This window comes from Vitis vinifera, chromosome 9 (genome assembly GCF_030704535.1).
Source record: "Vitis vinifera cultivar Pinot Noir 40024 chromosome 9, ASM3070453v1".
NCBI lineage: Eukaryota > Viridiplantae > Streptophyta > Magnoliopsida > Vitales > Vitaceae > Vitis > Vitis vinifera.
The window spans coordinates 307,645-329,219 of record NC_081813.1 but is presented as its reverse complement, the minus strand read 5'-3'; the positions used below and the strand labels follow the sequence as shown (position 1 = coordinate 329,219).

Below are 21,575 nucleotides of genomic sequence, written 5' to 3'. Positions count from 1 at the left end.
CTAGATATTTAGTCTTATGCCATCACCTATAGACCTATATATATAATATATTTGTTCATGAATGCAGATGGGTTATTCCAAGAATATGACAAGAGAAACTTGCTAAGTTACAATTAAATTCCTTGTCTAGTTTCTTGACTTGTTCTTGGAGATTAAACAATGGTAACAAAAAGATAAAAGGCAAATGATAGGGTATTCTATATAAAGAAAAAGTGTTTGCTTTCTTTGATTATACAATTATCTCAATCAATCCTTATTGATAGCCTTCTTATGAATTGGTGCAATTAACATTCTCCCTCATTGGGTCATGTTGAATTTGATTTTTTGGATTTTTGGTACTTTAACAATGGAGTATCTAATGGAATTTTGCAGTCGAGGAGTACTGAAAAAATAATAAGAATAAAGGAAGCAACAAATGGTAGGAGTCAGAGCAGACTCCAAACAGTAAGTCTTCTTACATAAATGGTTAGAATATGAACAACAGAGACATCAAATGAATGAGAAAGATTAGCATAATGAAAATGAAGATTCTGCATTGATTGTTACATTCATGTTATTAGATTATATGCTTTGGGGTCTGGATGACCCTAGTGGGGATTATTGAGCTGGAAACCTTGAAGGATGATGGACCTTTGATTTGTTTAATGTAACTTTCTTTGTAAACTTCAGTTGTCACTGTATTGAATAACTTGTCGTTGGAGATGATTGGCCATGAATTTGGAGAAGACAGAATGTTTGATCTCCTTCTAAGATTTCTGCTGCAGCTCCACTAATATATATAAAAGTTTGATATTATGGCCCTTTCGAACCTTTCTCTTTTTTTAGGGTGTGGATATGCATCACCCATTGTCCAGTGAGAGGGTTGGTAGGTTGGCCGACATCTCTTTTTTTATTGCTACCACTTTTATTTTTTTCCCTCTTATTTATTTTTCCATTTTGATTAGTAGCACATGACTCTGTGGCTGAAACCACTCTATAGTTTCTATTCCTTTCTCTGAAATGGCTGATGCTATTAGAAGGGACTAATCCCCATTTACTTTTAGAAGATTTTTTGCCATGCCCGTCATTATTGGGTGGATATTTTTGGAAGGTGTTTCAGAATTTACAAATTTTTTTTCCCTGATACATACTTTCTTCTTGAACAAAAGCCCAAAGCTGACCCAAGTGGTACTAGCTCTGTTTCATTCACTTGGGCCACATGCCAAATAAGCCATTGGGCCCTTTTTGGATGTGGGGCTCCGAGTCCATGCCTAGTAAAACCCTAGACTCAATGATATGCCCAGAGGCGCAAAAACCCTAGAAAATGTCTAGGATAAAGAGGGATTTCGCATTCTACAGATGCAGCAGCCACCCTTTAGTCCACAGAAGACGTCTCCTGAAATGGGGTGCTTTTGAGTGCAGTTTTCTTAATGGGTTGTTCAAGTTGAGGCATACCTAGAAATTTTGCCATGGCAAGGTCAGTTGGGTATTGGGGTGATGGCTAAATGTTATTTTCTTTTGTGGGTTTGGTTGATTGCAGCTAGCCGAGCTGGTTGGCTCAAATATTGCCAGGCAGTAAGTTTAGACAGCTGCATATATTGAAACCGTGGGGCACAAAACCAGCTCTTGACTGCTAGAGTTTGTGCAGTGAGATTGATAGTGCTCTACATTTAACCTCTTGTTTGATGGATCCTTTTCAGTGTCAGTTCCTTTTGTTTCTCATTCAAATGTCAGAAAAATCAAAGAGAAATGCAGGGGTAGCCTTCATTATCCATTTGGTATTGAAAATTTTAGGGTGGATTGTCTTTGGATATAGGTTGAGTTTGAAGATACAAATCGCCTCCATGGATATATCAAACTTGGAATTCTTGTACCATTGACATCTCTGGGTCTTAGTTTTTTTTTTTCTTCTGTTAAATGTGTTTTTTATTTGGAGGGTTATATCTCTGTGCCATTGCCAGTTGGACTAGTTTTGGAAGTATGTTGTGGGCAATCCATTTGGTCAAGTCTAGCAAACTCTTTGATGCCTTCTTTTTCTTTCTTTTCTTTTTTGGGTGGAAAAGAAGAAAATAAATGGTGGGGTATGGATTAGTTGTTTGGTGGGTGCTTCTGGTGAATGCAAGTTTCAAATGGACACTTTCTTTTGACCAATTCTAGCAGATCTTTCATGGAAGTGTGGGAGAATTCCTCTTGTATCGTTGCTTTCAATGAATAGTTGCCTAGAAAGAAATTGGCTGGTGTAGTGTCTTCCCCAGTCTAGACATGATCTATTACCAAGAAAGCCCTCATATGAGGAATTATGGAGCAAAGGGTTGTAAGCTACTTTGCATGTTATATGCCAACAAAGCCTTGAAGCAAGATTCAAACGCACAAGGAGTTCTTGAAGTTACTTTCTGTTATTTGCATCTGCATCCTCCGTATAACAAACCTCACATCACAATCACCCGTTGTCGAAAAGACAATTAAGAGAAGCCTACTTCATATATAATCCGATTTGAAGTTCGCTATATGATTAATCTTTGCAGGGTCAAAAGTATCCCTGGTGGGGCTAGACAGATAACCCTCCTTGTAGAATTTGTTAGCTCTAGATCCAAGAATCCTTGTGGTATGCTTACTTCTAGCAGAAACATTAACTTGTACACAGCTATCTGAAACTTCTGCAGAAAGCCCATCTAATTGCAGTAGCAAATTGATTCCAGAGTCATATACATGCAATGGAAAAGCATCATATTCTACCATGAACTAATGACAGATGAGTGAAAAGTCCAAATCTATTTGACAGTAATGTGTTTGGGACCCTAATATGACTTGTTCATGTGCAGAGAGACTAGAGCAGCATCAATGAGGTTTTTGTGGAAGCTTGGACTGTAAACCACACTCTGCTTTGGTTAATGAGAGTCCATTTCAGCAAAGAAAAAAGGGAAAGTTGTGATGTGGGCTTCCCATCCCAATATAATAGCATTTTCGAAACCCAATAATGGGAAATATGATAATCAACTTTTAGTGTGAAAAGTATCATCATTTTTGTGCACTTTGAGCCGGTTTCATCTTTTGTGCCCAAATTGCCTCTCCATTGCTCCAACTCAGTATCCTCAACATCATCCTAACTTCCATGTCACCCTCTCTCCTTTGGAAGCTTTCTCTCATCTTTCTTCACTCCCAAAAATTTAAAATTTCTCTCATTTCAATTCAAAAACCCAAATCCAAAACTCCAAGGTGGTGTCAAAACACATCTTTCAGCCCATCTAGGAGCTATGGGAGTCCAAGAGAATTCGAGAAAAACAAAATGGAGCTCGGGTGGAGAGAGTAGGTACCCAAAAATCGAAACCTTAACCTCCAAATGTGTCTTAGACTTGCAAATTTGTGTCCAAGATAACTCTATCAATAAGAAATAACACTAAACATCTCTCTTATACCATTAAATCGATAAAGCCCTTGAAGAACCAGATGAAACAATGTAGAAAATAAAGCATGAGAGACTTTTAAAGTATTGGGTCCCAACGAACTGGTGACTGTACCTTAGGTACTACTTTAATAGCTCTTACGTATGACCTTAGTCTACCTTAGGTACTATCTTAATTGGTCTTAGGTACTACCTTAGTTAAACTTGGATATTATCTGTGTGAAACTTCAGAACTTCATTTATGAATATTACTTACTTCATTTGTGACCTTTAAAACATGTCATTTTGTGATTAATTAGTATGGTTAGTTAATTCAACTTTGGTATTTTGGTGACGATACTTTATATACTACCTTAATCGACCTTAGAAATTACCTAAGTAAAACTTGGGTACTACCTATTTGAAACCTCAAAACTTCATTTATGGATATTACTTATTTCATTTGTGACCCTTAAAGCACACCATTATGTAATTAATTAGTGTAGTTAATTGGTTCACCTTTGGTATTTTTGTGACTGTACCTTAGGTATTACTTTAATAGCTCTAAGGTGTTACCTTGATCTTAAGTATTACTTTAACCAACCTTATGTACTAACTAAGTAAAACTTGGGTACTACATATTTGAAGCCTCATAACTTCATTTGTGGATATGACTTACTTTATTCTCGATTGGACCTCGACCGAGAAGGGGTAATCGGTCGACTGATTTTATGTCTAAAACTGAAAATGATACCAACCCGCTCTTAAACAATTGAATGAGCTTAACTAAAGTGGTACTTAAGGTCAGTTAAGGTAGTACCTAAGATACGGTCACAAAAATACCAAAGGTGAACCAACTAATCATACTAATTAATTGCAAAATGGCATGCTTTAAAGGTCACAAATGAAATAAGTAATATCCACAAATGAATTTCTGAGACTTCACACAAGTAATACCCAAGTTTAACCAAGGTAGTACCTAAGGTATATTAAGGTCGTACTTAAGGGCTATTAAAGTAGTACTTAAGGTATAGTCACCGGTTCATCAGGATCTAATACTTCAAAAGTCTCTCGTGTTTCATTTTTTGCACTGTTTTCTTTAGTTCTTCAAGGACTTTATCGATTTAATGATCTAGGAGATGTTTTGTGTTATTTCTTGTTGATAGAGCTATATTGGACACAGATTTGCGAGTCTAAGACGCATTTGGAGGTTAGGGTTTTGATTTTTGGGTACTTATTCTCTCCACCTGAGCTCCATTTCGTTTTTCTCGAATTCTCTTAGACTCCCATGGCTCCTAGATGAGTCGAAAGACGCGTTTTGACATTGTCTTAGAGTTTTGGATTTGGGTTTTTGAACTGAAATGAGATAAATTTTGAGTTTTCGGGAATGAAAAAAGATGAAAGAAAGCTTCCAAATGAGAGAGGGTGACATAGAGGTTGGAATGATGTTGAGTATGTTAAACAGGAGAAATAGGGGGGGTAATTTGGGCACTGAAGATGGAGCCGGCTCATATTTTTCATTATTGGGTTTCAAAAATGCTATCGGAATAGGAAACCGGAAGCATAACTTTCCCAAGAAAAAATATGACAATAATGAGAAATATCACATCAGGGAACTCCTATTTATGGCAGTGAGTTGTGATAGTCACATAACTGTCCACTGCCATTTAAAGTAATGGCAGAAAGTTAAAAATGGAGTTCAGTAACGAGGCAAATTTGTCATATTTTCATTGCATTGGAGTACCATGAGGAGATGGATCCAAAAAAATGGTTTCTAAATACAGGTGTTAAAATTAATATCAATTGTTTTTTTTTTAATACCCTAAATAAAATAATTAAAAAAACTTTAAATTTATTTTTAAAAAACATGCTTTCAAAGTTAGTTATGATTTATGAATCAAAAAACTGTTCAACGGGCCTCACTTTTACCAACCAGCTGTAGCTCACCTAAAAGGCTAAAACCAAACCCTCACTGTAGAAATTTCTAACAAGCAATTAACAGAACACAGAAGCAAACAACCAGTTGCCTACTTCATTTCACATCATGTCAAATCTGATGAGATTTTGAAAAAAGTGGAGATCATTTTCTTCCACTCTCCTTATCCAGATTGTACAATAAATTTATCCAGATTGTACAATAAAAATTTATTGTACAAACCTTGAGACCAAGTTCTCCCTCGTTTATAAAAATTAAAAAAAAATCTAGATCATATTTTTCATTCATTTCATATATTTTTATTATATTTTTAAAATTTTAGTTTATGTCTTGTTTAAATAAGATTGGACAACGACTTTGTCAAAGCAATATCTATTAGCGATGTAATTCGAATCTTTGAAATATATATTGTTGTACAGAAAAATAAAATATATAAAAGAAATACGATTAAGGTATAATAAAAAAAAAATATTATAGTCAGAGTATAAGACAAAAAAATCAAACTTTGGTATAAAATATGAGACATAAAGTGTATAATTGATATGATGGGAAGTATTGTTTTTTGACTTTTTCGGTTTTAAAATTTAGGGGTTAAAAATAGGGGGGAGAAAAGAGGTGTAGACTGGTATCATAGATGAGATATTAATTCCCCATTAAAATGGAACTATAATATAAATAATTAAAATAAATAAATAATTGAAAAAGCAGAATTGAATGGAAATTTTATTTATTTTTTGAAAAATAGAATGGAGAATTTTGGTTTAAAGGCATTCACGGTGTATTCAAGAGGCCTTTTTCTCTCTCATCTGCCTCAGGAAGAAGGAAGAAAAGCCGCCGAGTAAGAACAACAAATCAGACACAGCAATAATAGAAAAAAATGAAACCAAAAATTGAATTAATCTGATAAAATTTTCCCTCTTTTTTTTTTTTTCTTTTTTCTTTTTGGTGTATTGTGTATTGTAATCGTGTTCACCGTAAAAGGAAAATATTGGGAATTGGGAGTTGCAGGTGTTGGTGGGCATTTTTGATTCATCAATATTTCCGATCATTCATTCGATTTTACGGGAATAGAGAAGGAACCCGATTCTGGGCGTCTAGGGTTTTCAAGGGTTATGATCGCATGGCTGCCTCGAAGATCTGATTGCCATGTTGAATTCTGATTCAAGGTAATTCTGGGTCAAATTACCCGTTTACCTCCTGAATTTGTTTCGTTTTCTTTCATTTGACGCGTGAATTAATCTGAATTTGAATGGGGGTCCTGAGGAAATCGTGATATGTATTGGGTTTGATTGTTTCTGCAATTTGAAGATTTGTTGGGGTGTTTGGATTCATCTCGTTGCCGAAAAAATAGTTTTCTTTTTATTTTTTATTTTTTATTTTTATTTATTTTAGTTATTTATTTTTTATGAATGGAAATTGATCAATTCCGCGTGAGAGTAATTTGTGGCGGATGGGTCTGAGTTGGGTCCTTAAAGGAACCGTGTTTTAATTTCATGATGCGTTGTGGTGGTTCAGCTGTAAGGTTTTTAAAATGATTTTGATTAATTTCATTTCTTTTTGTGCCATATTAATCGATTTCGTGATTGGGGCAGGCTGTTGTTTACCTTCGACAATTCATTTGGAGGCATCGTGGAAACACTAACCCTATGATTTGCAGTTTAGAGTTTGAATAATCTTCTGAAATAGGTTTCGGAGTAGAAGTAAGGATTGGATTAAGGGCTTCTGTGTGGCAGCTTCAAGAATTTAGGACTATGGTTGGTGGGTCTTGATCATTTGAGTTTTTCTGATTGGCAATTTGTTCTGGACTTGCATTTGGAGTTATATGTGCAATCGGTTATAATTCAGGGGTTTTAATTTGTTTCTTGTTGGTGTTACTTTTCATTTTCTGGGATTTGGTCTTAAGAGTGGCAAATGAGCATTTCAGAATGAGTGGGGCAGGAGGATTACTTGTCAATGGATGCCCCGGACAAGACATTCTCTGATATAGTTGGCATCGTGAAATCCTGGATCCCTTGGCGGGCTGAACCAGCTAATGTGTCAAGGGACTTTTGGATGCCTGATCATAGCTGCAGGGTATGCTACGAGTGTGATTCACAGTTTACAATATTTAACCGTAGACACCATTGTCGACACTGTGGACGGGTGTTCTGTGCCTGGTGTACAACAAACTCGGTCCCTGCACCCTCTTCTGATCCAAGGATTCCTAGGGAAGAGTGTGAGAAGATTCGGGTCTGTAATTTCTGTTTCAAGCAATGGGAGCAGGGCATAGCCACTCTTGATAATGGGATCCAGGTTCCCAGCCTGGATTTCAGTACTCCATCATCAGCAACAAGTGTGGTTAGCCCTAAATCTACTGAAACCGCTAACAGTAGTTGCATTACACTTAGTTCAATGCCATACCCAGTTGGACCTTATCAACGTGTTCCTTACAATTCAAGTCTCAGCCCACGTCAATCAGCACTAACAGAAACAGGCATAGATAGGCAAGGCATAGACATGGTAGCATCCACAAGGAGCAACAATCCTATTGCAAGCATGGGGGACCCGTCTCCAAATCAATTTGGATACTGCATGAACAGGTCTAATTTCATCTCCCATCTTGTTTATTTTTCCTGTTGTTCACTCCAGAATATTTTGCTTGTTTAGCAACCTCTAATTTTTTTGCTTAAGAGTTTTTTTTCCTGCCTATCCAAAACCAAAAAAAAAACTATAATTTATTCTACTTAATTGGTCTCCTGAAAGTTTTGCAACTTGTTTTAGAACTGGACAAAGATGTCCTGTGCTTAATGGATCCCATGGCACCTATAAACTGACATGTGGAATCCAAGTGGAAGGCATAACATGATCTGTTAAACTAAAGGTACGCCTGGCCTTCCTGAGGTAGAAGGCTAATATTTTCCATATCTTCCAGAAAAATGATCCGCAGTGCTTCTCATTTATGGCATGTTAAGAGTTTAAGATGCACTGTACAGATTTACTGGCTGTCCATTGAATCCATTGACACTAGCACTATGATATAATGACTCAAGGTCTTTGGCATGTTGCCGCCATAAAACGTCACTAAGGTAACAATATGCCCCATTCCTTTTAATGTGGTGCAGACATTCCCATCCTCCTTAGAAGGACGGATTCTCTACTGGTATTTGAGGGACAGTTTGCACATGTTATTTGATTGCTCCTATAGCCTGTCATGGTACTGCACTTGCGCTCAGACTGCTTGCTGAGGCTCTCGCACTTGCTAAACTGGCTATATAGTGCTCCAGGGCATTATTCAAAAGCACACGATCAGAAAAATCTGAGCCTTTTCTTTTTCTGGTTTCTTAAGGTCTTGTTTATTCATAAGTCAAAATGAAAGTACTCTTTTCTCCCTCCCAAGCTTCCTCCTGGCCTGCTCCACATTCTCCTCGTATTTGCTTTCTTTTGCGATCTTTACATCATAATAACTTCCCCTTATCCCCAAGAAGAACCTTCCCACTCAGAGTTGCTTGTTTTTGCACATATAGAATATGCATGTATTCAGTTGCTTATTTTTGCACATATATAGAATAGGCAGGTATTCATCTCCAACCTGGAAGACAACTATACTATGGTAATATGTATAACCTATTTTATTGAGCTTTATGATTTTCAAAGTAGATTGCTCAGTTGGCAGTTTGAAGCAGTAGGTGTTATTTCAATTCACAATTTAATGTAGTTTAAATTAAGTCCACTGATCGGATGGCCTGGATCAATGGGCAAACCATGAGGGATGTGGTTTTTATTGCATGTTAGTAGAATAGGACATTGCTAGGTTTACTAGTGTTTGTACCATGTCTTTAGCAGTTGTTAACTGATTGTTGAGTACTTGTTGCTTTCTTGTTCTCCGGTATCAGGAGTGATGATGAGGATGATGAATATGGTGTTTATCGCTTAGATTCTGGAACAAGCCATTTTCCTCAGGCAAATGATTTCTATAGTCAAGTTGACTTTGATGAGATTGATAATGACTATGGTTCACATAAAGTTCATCCTGATGGAGAAGATTCCAACACAAAAAGTTTGAGCAGCTCTCCATTGCACCATAGTTGTGATTCACAGGGTTTGGAAGGAAACCAAGAGGTGGGGAAAAAGGAAGATGAACATGATATTGGAGATGAGTGCGAAGCACCTTCCTCTTTCTATGCTGCAGAGGATGTTGACTCAGAACCTGTAGATTTTGAAAATAATGGACTTCTCTGGCTCCCCCCTGAACCGGAAGATGAAGAAGATGAAAGGGAACTTAGGGAAGCTCTCCTCTTTGATGATGACGATGATGGGGATGCAACAGGAGAGTGGGGCTATTTACAACCTTCCAGCAGTTTTGGAAGTGGGGAATATCGCAATAGGGACAGATCTACTGAGGAGCACAAGAAAGCTATGAAGAACGTAGTTGATGGGCATTTTAGGGCTTTGGTAGCTCAGCTATTGCAAGTTGAGAATCTTCCTGTAGGTGAGGAAGATGATGGAGAGAGCTGGTTGGAGATAATTACATCATTGTCCTGGGAAGCTGCTACACTTTTAAAGCCTGACATGAGCAAAAGTGCAGGAATGGACCCAGGAGGATATGTGAAGGTGAAATGCTTGGCTTCTGGGAGGCGCTGTGAGAGGTAAATGTTTTGATAATTTATGTTATCTTTCATATAGCATCCATCATGATGCTCTTGTTGCATATCTCAACTTCTTTCCCTTCGATGAAGATTTTGATTACTTTTCTTGCAGTATGGTCATCAAAGGAGTTGTTTGTAAGAAAAATATAGCTCATCGAAGAATGACATCAAAAATAGAGAAACCACGCTTGTTGATCCTTGGAGGAGCTCTTGAGTACCAGCGGGTTTCCAACCTCTTGTCAAGTTTTGATACTTTGTTGCAACAGGTTGTGATCATTTGCCTTTCTATCTGTTCAGCTTGCTATCTATACTTGGGAATGTAAAGAAAAGGGATATAAATTCTGTGACCTGGAATACTTTATTATTCTAGTTACTGGTTGTTAGTGCATGAGCAAAGAAATATGTTTATTTACTGGATTTTTACTTTAATGGGGTTTACATACTTTATAGGAAATGGACCATTTGAAGATGGCAGTTGCAAAGATAGATGCTCACCACCCTGATGTCCTTCTAGTTGAGAAATCAGTTTCTCGATTCGCACAAGATTACCTTCTCGCAAAAGACATCTCACTTGTTCTTAATATCAAGAGGCCACTTTTGGAGCGAATAGCCCGATGCACAGGTGCTCAAATTGTCCCTTCAATCGATCATCTCTCATCACAGAAGTTGGGGTACTGTGACATGTTCCATGTGGAAAAGTTTGAGGAAGAGCATGGCACTGCTCGACAGGGTGGGAAGAACTTGGTGAAGACATTGATGTATTTTGAAGGCTGCCCAAAGCCATTGGGTTGTACTGTAAGTTCAAACTTCCCGTGCTTGTGGAAAGTATTTAAATTTGTTATTAGTGGACCATGCAATTGAACCTTCTAATAACTAAGTTGATTTGATAGACCTTCTACATAGAATTCATCTGGCCCTTTTCTTTTTATCTATTGCAGATTTTACTTAGGGGTGCTAATAGGGATGAATTGAAGAAAGTGAAGCATGTAATCCAATATGGAATTTTTGCTGCCTATCACTTGGCTTTGGAGACGTCTTTTCTTGCTGATGAAGGAGCCTCTCTTCCAGAACTCCCATTGAATTCTCCTATAAATGTGGCACTTCCAGATAAACCATCAAGTATTGACAGGTCCATTTCAATGGTACCTGGTTTTACTGCCCTTCCTAGTGAAAGGCAACAGGAATCTCAGCCTAGTGATGATGCACAAAAATCCAACAGTGTCCCTCCACTGATGAATGCCACATTTCTCCAAATGGAAATGGCATCATCACCTAGTTTACCTAATGGTCCCAGCTTGCAATACACACAACCTATTTCAAGCTCCATTAATTCTACTGGTTTCTCCTTCATTCCTTCTTCAAAGCAAGAAGTTTCAGATTCTTACCATAGTAATATCCTTCCTTATCATGCATTTGTGGAAAATAAAATGGATTCCTCAGAATCATTAGAGGTGAGGGATTTTGCAACCAATGCTGGTGAAGCATTTATGTATAATCATCTCAGTTTTAGAGGTTATGGGTCTCTAGAGACAATGGGAGAAGGTGGTGTTGCCAACAATGGCCAAAATTATTATGATGCAACTGTTACAAATCAGCTAGGTACCTCAGAGATGATATCCTTGCAACAAGATATTAAAAACCATCATGGGGAGCCAGGATCATCAAAAGAAGAATTTCCTCCATCACCTTCTGACCATCAGAGCATTTTGGTTTCCTTGTCGTCACGGTGTGTGTGGAAGGGGACTGTCTGTGAAAGGTCCCATCTCTTTCGCATCAAATACTATGGCAACTTTGATAAACCTTTGGGGCGGTTTCTACGAGACCATTTATTTGATCAGGTAAGGTTTCTGTTTCTCACATTTTCACTCTCTCAATAAAAACTTGTAACATTCTGTAAGACTGAGGAAGCCTTTGTTATCAGAGTTTCCGGTGCCGATCTTGCGAGATGCCATCAGAAGCACATGTTCATTGTTATACTCATAGACAAGGCACCCTCACGATTTCCGTTAAAAAACTGCCAGAATTTCTCTTACCAGGTGAAAGGGAAGGAAAGATCTGGATGTGGCACAGGTGCTTGCGGTGTCCACGAAATAATGGTTTTCCTCCAGCAACCCGAAGAATAGTGATGTCTGATGCTGCTTGGGGTTTATCTTTTGGGAAATTTTTGGAGCTCAGTTTTTCAAACCATGCAGCTGCAAGCAGGGTGGCTAGTTGTGGTCATTCCCTACACAGAGATTGTCTTCGGTTCTATGGGTATTTCTTCTTCTCCCAAATTTCTTTTACTTGTAAAAAATACATAAACTTGAGTATTATCAAGAGCTCTTGTTTCCTACAGAGGACCTGTGCAAAAATGGCTGTGAGCTGATCCTGGAAATTTCTTTATGCCATTTGTGTGGCATTTTTGGATGAGTTCAGATGAACCCTGCTGTTTTAATTAATCCTGTCAGTTGATATCAATTCCCATTTTGCATGTTCACATAGATTTGGTGAATGGTCCCGGAAAAAAAAATCAAATTGGTATCATTGTAGTGTCCATCCAAATGAGGGATATTCGTAATCTGGTTGATACCTTGGATGGGAATGATTAAAAGCAATAAAGTTATCTTTTTCATTCATTTATGTGCACGATATCCATCCCAGAATTATTTCCCATCTGTTCCTCTGTTACAATCTTGATGTCACGGCCATCCTCCCACTGTCTGCCTCACCTTCTCACTGGCTGTTTTTACATCCGCAGATTTGGGAAGATGGTTGCTTGCTTTCGCTATGCATCGATTGATGTTCATTCAGTCTACCTTCCCCCCGCAAAACTTGAATTCAACTATGAGAATCAAGAGTGGATACAAAAAGAAACAAATGAGGTGCAATGATTATGATTTTGGGTTTCTGAAGTCATTTGAAATCTCACTGGTCCTCAGTGATCTAATTATCTGGTAAAAAACAGGTGGTTGACCGGGCAGAACTACTATTTTCTGAAGTATGCAATGCTCTCCATCGGATTTCAGAGAAAGGACATGGGATGGGGTTGATTACTGAGTCAAGACACCAAATTGCTGAACTAGAAGGCATGCTACAAAAGGAGAAGGCAGAGTTCGAGGTGAGGTTCTTGGTTTTGTATTAAACTTCATCCAGCCTTGGTAACAGTGATTCTATTTACTCCCAATAAAATAAAGCAATCAATAATGATCATTCAACTATTAATAATTTCTGTATTATGTTCATTGTTCTACTTGTAAACCCTTCTGATTAATCTTCAATTGTTTTTCATTTGGCCTGAGGAATGCCAGACATTATTTGGTTATCTCAAAGTGCATAGCTTTGTTAATGAATCCTTTGGTTTTATATTTTTATGTTTGCATCAGCATTATCCTGTTTGAAGTGAAAATGATATCTTGAAATTTTTATTAGTATGTTGAAGATTTTATGTTCTAGAACCCAAAAATGTAAAAGATTGGAAATTCTTATAATGCTCCAAATTTAAAACCCAACTGCTTTTATTTTCTGAGTTCTAATTGATTTTTTTTTTCTTTGACATTGTTTTAGGAATCACTCCAGAAAGCCGTTAGTAGGGAAGCTAAAAAGGGCCAACCGCTTGTTGATATTCTCGAAATCAATAGACTACGAAGGCAGCTACTCTTTCAATCTTATGTGTGGGACCACCGCTTGATCTATGCAGCTAGTTTAGACAAAAACAGTATCGTGGATAATGTCAGTGTATCCATTTCAGAACATGAGGAGAAACCCCAAGCTACTAGTGACAAGCTTATTGACATAAACAGGCCTATTAAGCCAGGCAAGGGCTTTAGTAGTTGTGACTCTCTTCTTGTGGATGCAAAGCTCAATAAGGGCCCTAATCAAGGAGAGGGGATTAGTAGTCAATCTAGCCAGCATGACACTGTTTATCAAGGAACAGACATGGTTCAAGATTCAAATCATAAGGAAGAAGACCAAGGTAATCTTCCTGCAAGCAGCAACGTCTGTGATCAGCCTGATCCTCTGGAATCTGGGGTAGTTGTTCGCAGGGCCCTCTCTGATGGGCAGTTCCCAATTGCAGAGGATTTGTCACACACCCTTGATGCTAAATGGACAGGAGAAAATCACCCAGGAACTGGAGCACCCAAGGATAATACCTGTGCACTTCCTGATTTAGCCTTGGCAGATTCTTCAACTGCATTAGTTGTGCCAGAAAAGTTGGAGTTGGAGGACCATACAGAAGAGCGGACTGGGCTCAAGGTAACCCTTTCTTTTTCATCACTGTTACCTGCCAAGGGCCAAGATACCATTGAGGACTCAGCCAGCTGGTCAGGAATGTCCTTTCTAAACTTCTATCGAGCATTCAACAAGAATTTTTTGGGGAGTGCTCAAAAGCTTGATACACTTGGTGAGTATAACCCCGTCTATGTCTCATCATTTCGGGAGTTGGAACTTCAAGGTGGGGCTAGGCTTCTTCTCCCTGTTGGTGTTAATGATACTGTCATTCCAGTTTATGATGATGAGCCCACAAGTATTATATGTTATGCACTGGTTTCACCACAATATCATGCCCAATTGTTGGATGAGTGGGAAAGGCCAAAAGACGGTGGAGAACCTATGAGTTCCTCGTCACTTTCTGAGTCAGTGAATTTGCAGTCATTCCTTTCTTTTGATGAAACAGTCTCTGAATCTTTTAAAAATTTTAGTTCAATAGATGACAGCTTTTTATCCATGTCCGGATCACGTAGCTCCCTGGTTCCGGACCCATTCTCATACACAAAGGCTTTGCATGCCAGAGTTTTCTTTTCAGATGATAGCCCTCTTGGTAAGGTGAAGTATACCGTGACTTGCTACTATGCAAAGCGGTTTGAAGCCTTAAGAAGAATTTGTTGCCCGTCAGAGCTGGATTTCTTGAGGTCCCTTTGTCGTTGTAAGAAGTGGGGGGCGCAGGGTGGAAAGAGCAATGTCTTCTTTGCAAAATCCTTGGATGATCGGTTTATCATTAAACAGGTTACAAAGACAGAGCTGGAATCATTTATAAAGTTTGCTCCTGCATATTTCAAGTACCTATCTGAATCAATCAGCACGGGAAGTCCAACATGCTTGGCAAAGATTCTGGGGATTTACCAGGTATTTCCTGAGGGCTTCAAATGACAATTAGACTAGATTGTCAGTGCCCACATTAACCTGACATTTGCTAAGATCTACCACCCATATTGAAATGCTGGTATCTTTGCTATGATTACCTCTCCTAACTTAGCATGGATTTTTTTGCTTTATAAAGAGGTCATTTTAGTTAGAATGCCTAGATAATGACTGATGAAACCAACAAAGGAATTGTTGATTGATTATTGAGAATCTGCATTACTTCTAATAATAAAATACTGCTGGTGAAAAGCAAATAGTTATGGGCATTAAATAACTTGTATAATTTTGTTATAAACAACAGGTTGATTTATTTGGCTGACCACTGAAGCGCCAACCATAATAGTTGGCCATTGCAAGGTGTGTGCACACCTCGGTCATTGGTCATGCTAGTTACATCATGTTTGGCTTCCTTTTCTCTGCCTGGGTTTATTTTATGAGGCAATGCAGGTCCTGGCTTAGATTAAGCGGGTGCTTTAGGAGGTGTTAGAGATTTTTATTACAAGTGACTTCACTGCATTTTGTAATTAATCTGACAATTATAGCTTGTTATCTCAGAGTTGTCCAGAATGTTCCTGTAAATAATTCATCTAATAATTATTGTTTAATATAAAAATATCAGCTGAAGTATTTGAGCTACATTATTTTCAATCCTTTATAATTTGGGTTTTGAATATTGGTTATTCATTTAAGTTGGCTGTGTCATATTGATTGCTACTGTAAACTAGTTTTGGATTCTCTCCTATGGTCCTACCATATATGTCGAACAGGTTGAGGTCAATTAGCATCATCCTTGTCACAACTCAAATCCTATAATGTTTGTGAAGGTAGTTTTTCAGATGTTTAAGTGGGTTTTGTGTTGGGATGATACAGTTCTTCAATTGTCACTATAAAATCTCCTGCATTTAGAGAATCAAAGATGGTCTTTTGAGCAATATAGTGATGCAAGTATTTAGGTGTATGCTTATAACAAAAATAGATAGCTTTATACTTTGAGCAATATAGTGATGCAAGTATTTAGGTGTATGCTTGTAACAAAAATAGATAGCTTTATACAAATCTTAATTTTTTTCATTTTTTTTTAGTTAAATTCGTTATAGACCTTTTGAATATTGTGGTATAGAAATTTCATATGGTTACCTCTCCATAACAGTCAATTATACCCAAAGCTCCATCTGCACTGACTTTCTCTTCTTGATGTCTTTATGTTGGAAGGTTACGTCCAAGCATCTGAAAGGAGGGAAGGAATCAAGGATGGATCTTCTGGTTATGGAGAATCTTCTGTTTGAAAGGACTGTGACGAGGCTTTATGATCTCAAAGGGTCTTCTCGATCCCGCTATAATGCAGATTCTAGCGGGAACAATAAAGTTCTGCTGGATCAGAACTTAATTGAAGCAATGCCAACTTCTCCCATTTTTGTGGGGAACAAGGCAAAGAGGGTGTTGGAGAGAGCTGTCTGGAATGATACTTCTTTTCTTGCAGTAAGTTTTGAAACCGATTGTGTTGCTCCCAAAGTCAATATGTAGGCTGTTCCAATTTTCAAGTAGATTAAATGCTTGTATCCATTTTAATGTCTCTTTACATTATGCTATTACAGTCTGTTGATGTGATGGATTACTCATTACTGGTTGGGGTGGACGAGGAGAAGCATGAGCTAGTTCTCGGGATCATCGACTTCATGAGGCAGTATACATGGGACAAGCACCTCGAAACTTGGGTGAAGGCTTCAGGCATCCTTGGTGGGCCCAAGAACTCATCTCCTACTGTAATTTCACCCAAGCAATACAAGAAAAGGTTCAGGAAGGCCATGACCACCTATTTTTTGATGGTCCCAGATCAATGGTCACCTGCTACTCTAATTCCAAGTAAATCACAGTCCGAATTATGCGAAGAGAACACACAAGGTGGGACCTCCGTCTAGTTTACTGTGAATTATGTGCTTGTACATGTAGTACATTGTTTTTTTCTTCCATGTATTCCCCCTTCTCCACACTGCAATTCTTTTGGATAGCAGTTTCATTTGTATTCTTGTTAAAAATAGAAATTCAAGATTATTTGTTAGAAAGATGCGGAACAAGGCTGTTCAAGCCAAAGAATTCTTCTGGGGGTATGATATTGGATGACCTCTGCACGAAATCTTTGTACAAAAATATTTTTGATGTATCTAGAATTCCAATATGTATATGTAATCCATGTGCATTCTTTGTGCTTCATATTTGAAGTTTTGATGTCAACTTCCAATACAATCTCCTTCCTTCTCTATTCCTTTTCTATTTTCCTTGGAAGAGAGGGTAGATTCATTTTCTGATTAAGCTTTTGTGAACATTAGACTTGCATATCTTCTACTTATTTGCTCTCAGCTTAATGGACTCAGCCTATTTTGCTTTAGATGGCTCTCTTTGAATTCTCAGCTTCAACCAATTTAATTATATGGAAGATATCTAATGATATCCTGTATCGGATAGGGGGAAGAGGTTTTTAATACTACATGTAGTGAGTTCATCTTCACTACGTGGTTATATTTTAAAGTTGTGAGGATCTATCAGACCTTAAGTAGATATAATATCTACATGAAAGGGAGTAGCTCATTATAATAGCGTTTATTATAAATAGTATTAGTATTAGAGTTAATCCGAGTGAGTGTTCAATTTTGAGTAGCATTGAAACAACTATTACCTTGTATATGCATGTGGGTGGGTTCCTCTTAATCATGAGGACGCTTTCCAAAACCAGTCGCAAAGGCCCATTGAATTAAAATCGGATGATATCAACACGAGAGGTAGCAGATCGTAACAATACTGCACTCATTGTACCTTTTAGTTTTTTCACATCATCTAATTGTAAATGTCACCTCATCATACAAGCTCTCACACACACATATGTAACCATTTCTCCTTGCCATTTCCAATTTCCCCATTTCAGATTGGTTCAACTGTTAGAAGCACTGTGTTGGCATGTACAATTTTTATTTATTTAAAGGGGGAGAAGTGAAACAAGAAAATAATGGGGTGAGAGAGAAGGGGGAAAATGTTCTTTGTGAAGAGGAAATCGAAAGGATGCATTTCAATACAAGAACCAAAGTGTAAGCCTTTTTTACATACAGTTCATGGTTGAAGCAAATGGCATGTGCCCATGTTCTCTGATCACCAGTATGTGTTATAACCATTCCAGTTGAGGTCCTCTGGCACACCAACTGCGACCTCATCCCCTTTAACTATCTGAAGCCAGTTTTGTTGAAGAAGATCAATGATCTCTGCATCCCTATTACTCACATATCACAACAATTTGTTAGAATTAGGGAATTGGGTATATCTTAATACTCACAATTCTCTTCGTTAATTACCTTGGATGATAGTTTTTCCTCTGAAGCTCATGGTGTAGACGAGGGCCTTCATCATATCCTTCACAGACTATCTCCCCTTTATCATCTCTGTAACAAACTATACCCTTGGACTGATCCTCAAAAACCTGTTACAAACAACCCAACCACACATTCAATCATTCTCTAAATCGAAGTTTTTGATGAAACAAGATGTGGGTGTATCAAGAATTAGATAGAAAAAAAGTACCTTGTTTCTGAAGGAGGATTTGATCTCAAGTGCTGCTATCTTCCTGACTGAAACTTGACTCCTGTGTTCAAGCATCACCATGATTCTACCAACAGGCCTCCTGATAGGACAAGAATCTAGAACCAGGATTTGAGTGGTGGAATAAGCCCTTACTGCCATTGATTCTGTGCAACAAGAAGAGGAAGGAGGAGAAGGAGAAGACTCGGATGGATCTGTGGCTGAAATACCAGGAATTTAATAGTGGGTAATTGCATAGAAGTGTTAAAAAAAATCATATATAAAATTCGAAGGAATGGAAATGATAGGCGAAGTCTTGTCATGGTGAATTATTTATAGATATGGGGTTAGGCTGGCCCCCATGGGGCTTATCTTCTCACCATTGATGCTGTCGATGCCCCAAGCCATTTCGTAGGTTGGTGCCACGACTTTGTGTGTCTTGATATAACTGTTGATGGTGGTGAAAAAACCATCATCCGCTAGTTGACGAATGAATTGGTTGGTGGGTCTATTCCCACTTTATATATTTATATATATACTCCACCAGAGCTGTGGTTACAAGCTATTGCAGTATTACTCAAAGCCTTTCATGTATTGCATGTTGAATGATTGGACGTATTTCATGTCTTTTTTTAGAAAGGCCTGTACAACTCAAAAAATTTGGATGATTTTGAGTCGAGGTAGTAACTTTTTCCTATGATATTACATGTTTTTATCCGACCCCGCTTCAATACAGCTTGGACCCGATCATGGGTATGAAAAATGAGATGAAGGTGACCAGAGTACAAAGAATATGACCCAAGTATGAAAAACATAACAATGAACTAAGAAAGTTTGAATGATTTTAATTGTGGGTAATATCAGTTTTCGCTATGACATTGGATGTCATCATTTTTACTCATGTCACAAGATAAAAATGACAGGGTCTAAAGAAGGTGATCCTTCAGGGTGGAAATAAGGGTGAGTTTGATAGGTGATACTAAAAAGGAAAATTCATCATTTGATTTTGAGCCATTGGAAGAATGTGGCCTAACAAGAGGAGGCAGCCCCCCAGGTGGATGGCTAAGATCAATGGAACCATGTGACTGAGAATTGGGTTTGACATTTAAAATCAGGATCAATTATTCTATTCTGGTGGGGTTCTTGAGGGTGTCATCCCACCACAGCTTCCACCCTACAAACAACAACAAAGCTTACTGTATCATAGTTGTTATTTTTTATTATACAAACAAACTATGAGTTTGGCTATGATACCCTATGCTAACAAAGATATCTCCAATGAAAGGGTGCCACATATGAATTCCGAGTCCACTTTGGCTTATTTACTTTGTACTAGACATTTTATTCCTTTCCATCTTAGTTTTACTTTGTATCATGATTTCAATTTTTCCTTGGTCTTGTACATAAGTGTTTATATTTGACCGATGAATTGGTATTACAAATTTTTCTCTAGCCTATTTACAAAAGTTTATACTTGTCAAATCAAGCGACATTTTTTTATTCTCTAGAAAAGATATATGATCCATATATGGTCGATTCTTCAAAGAAAGGTGCATAAAAATTGACAGCATCCACCCTGCTGCTCAAGGGTACCAATCCCTTAGATTGGGGATGGAAAAAATTGAATGCTTTTGACAAAAACGGAATGTTGTAGACCTGAGAAAAAGCTTGTAAAAAGTAAAACCATAATGGCTGACATCACGTAAATATCAATTATATATATATAAAAAAAAAAGGAAGATTTAGGTGGTGTTTGTTTCTTGGACTTTTTGCTGAAATTAAGTTGTTTTCAGAATTTAAGTTATTTATTTTTTTATTTTTTTATAACTTATTATAAACTTTTTATTAAATGAAAAAAGTTAAAATATGTAATTTTTTTTTAAATAAAAAAATAACATATTGATTTTTCTTTATATTTAAATACTTAATATAAATAAAATACTATGAAAATAAATAATCTAATATTTAATATTATTAAATATTAAGGTTTTATTTTGAATTAAGTAAAAAAACAAACATCACCTTACACTTAGAGTCATATCCGTAGTGACCTAAAAAAAATTCTTGTTTTTCATTGAAGAAGAAAAAGGTTTTTATGCATATGGAGGGAAACAAATTTTGTTAGCAAACAAAACTCAATTGCACCGCCTAATGTCAGCAAACAATTAGATACTGTATCTCAAACAAGGCTATATTTTTATTAGGGCATTTCATAGATTATGCTTTTAGGTTGAATCAGTACTTCAAAGTAGTGTTAGAATAAATCCCACCATTTTGAAGAATAAAAAAAATGTGTTTAAATGGACGTCCTTGTCTCATCCTTATCTAATAACTTAAACCCTTAAGTTTAATTAGCAAGTTAAGCTGATATCATGACTTTATTTTATTGAACATCAGCCTAAAATTAATTGGTCAAAAGACAGAGATGTAACCCAGATCTACTGTGTGTACATTTGCTTGATACACATGATTAGTCCACTATAAGCAAAATTGGTGGCAAGGAGTTCAAAGGAACTATTAAGGCATTGAATGGATACCCGAGTTTGAATTTGGATTATTGAAAATATACTATGAAATTTAGGTTATTAAATATAAGTAAAAATATATGATATGATGATATAAATAAATGAGGTAAAAATGGTATAAAGTAAATAATATTGGAGTGATAATGCTCATGGAAGCCGTGTTCTAAGAGGGGCTAAAATAAAGAAAGAGTTGATAAGAGAGGGAGAAGGGAGAGAATAAAAAACCAAAGGAAGAAGCTTCGCTTCCCCAAAAGAACTCAAAATAAACAATGATGGTTGAGGGGTTTGTATAATTTTATAAGATGAGGAGTGATGAGTGCTTTTTCTTTCCACCTCCCAAGGCCTTCACACTATTCTTTTGATGAAGTACTATTTTGTCTTGTTTCTGTGAGAATTAAACTACGTGACTGTAGTGTTGTTTTGAAGCAAGAGCTCCTTCTCCA

General features: G+C 37.2%; 2 protein-coding genes across 2 annotated transcripts; one reads left to right on the top strand and one right to left on the bottom strand.

Annotated features, from left to right (window-relative positions):
• The first annotated feature begins 5,976 nt into the window (after nt 1–5,976).
• On the top strand, nt 5,977–17,262 carry LOC100254952 (1-phosphatidylinositol-3-phosphate 5-kinase FAB1B). The gene is made up of 13 exons (XM_010656070.3): nt 5,977–6,463; nt 6,890–7,055; nt 7,201–7,876; nt 9,170–9,922; nt 10,035–10,188; nt 10,373–10,717; nt 10,861–11,760; nt 11,844–12,175; nt 12,660–12,783; nt 12,867–13,019; nt 13,466–15,025; nt 16,256–16,522; nt 16,639–17,262. The coding sequence occupies exons 3-13, from the start codon at nt 7,251–7,253 to the stop codon at nt 16,960–16,962; spliced, it is 5,538 nt and encodes a 1,845-aa protein (XP_010654372.1). The 5' UTR covers nt 5,977–6,463; nt 6,890–7,055; nt 7,201–7,250; the 3' UTR covers nt 16,963–17,262.
• Nucleotides 17,263–17,990: 728 nt separating this feature from the next.
• On the bottom strand, nt 17,991–19,068 carry LOC100258290 (uncharacterized). Its single transcript, XM_002265858.4, has 3 exons — nt 18,611–19,068; nt 18,385–18,509; nt 17,991–18,302 (listed from the first exon to the last, which is right to left on the bottom strand). Exons 1-3 carry the CDS (start codon nt 18,767–18,769, stop codon nt 18,185–18,187), a joined length of 402 nt encoding a protein of 133 aa, XP_002265894.1. The 5' UTR covers nt 18,770–19,068; the 3' UTR covers nt 17,991–18,184.
• Nucleotides 19,069–21,575: the final 2,507 nt, after the last annotated feature.